Below are 3,014 nucleotides of genomic sequence, written 5' to 3' on the forward strand. Positions count from 1 at the left end.
AAGATGGAACTGTTGAATTGAAATATTGTAAGACTGAGGAAATGCTAGCAGATGTATTCACTAAAGGTTTATCTGGAGAAAGATGTTGTATGTTGACACACAAGATTGGAGTCAGGAAGATGGATGATTCAAGCTCTGTTCAGTGAGGAGTGTTGAAGTATATTACAATAATCACTAAAAGAACTTGTACTATGTATTTAATTAATTGTACATGTAACCACATTGTTTACATTATTGTTTATACATGCAGTATTTCTAGATTTATCTATACATGTAGTGTTAATTCTGTCCTCTTCTAGATTGCTCCATTCTTCTCTCTTCTTACACTAATCTTTATGTTTCCAGAACATTCTGTAGCTAGACTATAAATTGTATCCCAGTCTGTCTCTCTCTAAGTTCTTATTGTCCTCTCAGTTCCTCTCTGTTTTCTCTCTTGTTAATTCATTTATTTGTTCTGATTAAATATACTAAGACTATTTAGTAAGCTGTTAAGTCATCAACTGTATCTACATAAACTCATCACAATGAAATCCTGAAGATGATCACTATGTGCCCCATAGCCAAGGAAAACATCGTGCCAGTGGCCAGCGTTGGTACCCGAAGGTCCGGCACTGCCTTGAATGTGGGAGGCTGTGAAGTGAATGTGTGCACCAGTAACCATTTGATCTAGTCTTGAAGGGAGAGTATCACACTTAATCAGAGCAGACTTGGGTGAACATTGCCGATCTGGGTGTTTCGACTTTAAAGCATCTAAAACTGTCATAGTAGACGAATGATGGTCTCAGGTCTTTGTTTCAATTACTTTACTAAAAGGTAGTATAAGTCCCTTTGACCGCTCAGAGAGCCATTGCACAGTTGCCCTAGTCTTGCCCTGCAACATTAATCTTTTTAAAACAGTGACCAAATGATCAGAGTCCTCTTTATAGGCCTGGGTCTTGAGAGTACTGTCACATGCAACAGCTTCATTCATTAAACTATCAAAGCCTTCAATTGTCCCTTTCAACAACCTTCTCTCCATCAATGCTCTTATATCAGTCCCTTTCCTTACCATACGGGTTCTTTGTAATATTACAGCAGAAAAAGCCATCAGCCTTTCAGAGGGATTGTTCCCAGCAGCGACTTCCTCAGACAGTAGATCAACATATCTTCGACCAATGGATCCTCCAGGGACATGATATAATCTTCCTTTCAAGTGAGTAGCCAGTGGCAGGACCACTCACTGTCTGGCACTGTAGTACAGCACAAAGTATCTCCAAAGGCACACATGTACTGGTCAAAGTCAAAGATACTTGTGTGAGTGCTAGATGAAGACGGGGCCTGCACATTGACAGGAGAAACCAATGGCGGTGAAGGACAGTCATGACGTTGAGAAAGAGATGGTATGGAGCTGCTAGTAGTAGATTGTATGGTGTTCGGTCAGGTTCCTTTCCTTTTAGAAAGACAAGAGAAACACTTAGAGCCTGTCTTCCGGCAAGAGCAGGACTTACGTACAGCATTGGACCCATTACAGGTACAGCACTTCATGCTACCACCTTCAATTTTTTCTTATTATTATTATTATTATAATAATAAAACATCAATAGAGACTGTAACACATACATGTAGATAATGTTGTGATGGGAATAGAGGGAAAACCCTACAGAACAACAGAAATAAAGAAATACAAGAAGACAAGGAAAAGTAAGAAAAATTATTATTATCATCACTATTATTATTATTATTATTATTATAAATAAATTAATTAAAATCTCAAATGACACAGATAGATTAGGTAGGGTTAGAGCTAGAAAGAAAATAAAATTTGTTATATTTATAGAGGTAGAATGAGAATAAGAGTAATATTTAAGACCTTATGAGGGATAGAGTTGCATCATCCATTATTATTATTATATATATTCAGCTGCAGGGGTCCCATCTCATCTTGAGCCATCTGGCTTGGCTAGATCTGATGGTAAGAGACCGGATGGAGTCACCACGGTCCCATGGTCATTGGGTAAGCCCCTTGTTTCGGATACCACATGCCCTGACACCCTAGCACCATCTTATGAGAGCATTCCATTTCATGGCCCTGGGTCTTTTGCTAAGGCTGCTGAGGTGAAGAAGTGTGCTAAGTAAGATGCCCTCCATCAGTCATACTCCTTCACTCCTGTGGCAAATGAGACCTTGGGTGCCATTGGTTTATGTCCCTGAAGTTCCTCCGTCAGCTGGGAACTTGAATTGGGGAGCAGTCTGGGGAGGAGGCCTCATAATTGATGCATCAGATTTCAGTCGTGGTACAAAGGGCCAACGCTGTGAGTGTTATGGTGTCCCTTCCTGACTCTGCTCATCCTGACAATTTTTTCTTTTTGTAGTTATTTACTTAATTAGTCCTTTTTGTATAAAGTATTAGAATTGGTAAAATGAAGTTGGTAGGGAAATAATAGGTTAATTAAATCATTGTTATTTAGTAAGAAACTAAAGATGGGTTGACGCCTAACCCATCCTCGATGGTTATTATTATTATTGATAGTACATAAATAATAATAATAATAATAATAATAATGATAATTTTATTATGTCAAATTTCAATTGACCAATCAGATTGCAGAATACCAGATTTCTATGAGATACCTCCCAGGAACACTTAGAAACCTCCGGCAAACACTTAGAAACCTGGCGCTCTACGCCTATGCTCTTATTAATCCATTTGTCAAGCTTGGTGGTTTCTTTACTGCCTAGCATATTAGATATGTTGTATGTATGTCAACTCTACTTTGGTGAATAACCTATAATTAGTAGTACAGATAATAATAATGTAAGTCTAGAGTTGATCAAAATAATTATAATATTGATAATATTAATTGCATTAAAAATAAGTCGCCTAAGAGACAAAACACTAGGGATTGAAGAGCGATACAACAAAAATAACTAACAAAAATAATAATGATAATAATAAATTCAGTAAGCATCAACTATTGTAACAATGAAAACACAAAAAATCATAAATAAATAAATGACATTAATAAACAAATAAA

The 3,014-nt window shown here is 37.0% G+C and overlaps 1 protein-coding gene across 3 annotated transcripts; it reads left to right on the plus strand.

Annotated features, from left to right (window-relative positions):
- Nucleotides 1-6: 6 nt before the first annotated feature.
- On the plus strand, nucleotides 7-2,417 carry LOC109585127 (uncharacterized). Of its 3 annotated transcripts, XR_002186338.1 has the most exons (4): nucleotides 7-1,379; nucleotides 1,421-1,510; nucleotides 1,584-1,680; nucleotides 1,901-2,417. XR_002186338.1 is itself a non-coding variant. In XM_020001078.1 (3 exons), the coding sequence occupies exons 1-3, from the start codon at nucleotides 1,360-1,362 to the stop codon at nucleotides 2,113-2,115; spliced, it is 441 nt and encodes a 146-aa protein (XP_019856637.1). In that variant the 5' UTR covers nucleotides 7-1,359; the 3' UTR covers nucleotides 2,116-2,417. The 3 variants fall into 3 exon arrangements, 1 of the variants encoding a protein (XP_019856637.1); XR_002186337.1 differs by having other exon boundaries at nucleotides 7-1,510; XM_020001078.1 differs by having other exon boundaries at nucleotides 7-1,510; nucleotides 1,606-1,680.
- The last annotated feature ends 597 nt before the right edge of the window (nucleotides 2,418-3,014 follow it).

Source organism: Amphimedon queenslandica, unplaced genomic scaffold (assembly GCF_000090795.2).
Source record: "Amphimedon queenslandica unplaced genomic scaffold, v1.1 AMPQUscaffold_13115, whole genome shotgun sequence".
Classification (NCBI taxonomy): domain Eukaryota; kingdom Metazoa; phylum Porifera; class Demospongiae; order Haplosclerida; family Niphatidae; genus Amphimedon; species Amphimedon queenslandica.

Coding starts and splice junctions, on each gene's coding strand:
- LOC109585127 (XM_020001078.1), top strand. CDS start 1,360: ATGACGTTGAGAAAGAGATGGTATGGAGCTGCTAGTAGTAGATTGTAT. Junction 1,511..1,605: donor CAGCATTGGACCCATTACAG/GTACAGCACTTC, acceptor ACATACATGTAG/ATAATGTTGTGATGGGAATA. Junction 1,681..1,900: donor ATACAAGAAGACAAGGAAAA/GTAAGAAAAATT, acceptor ATATATATTCAG/CTGCAGGGGTCCCATCTCAT.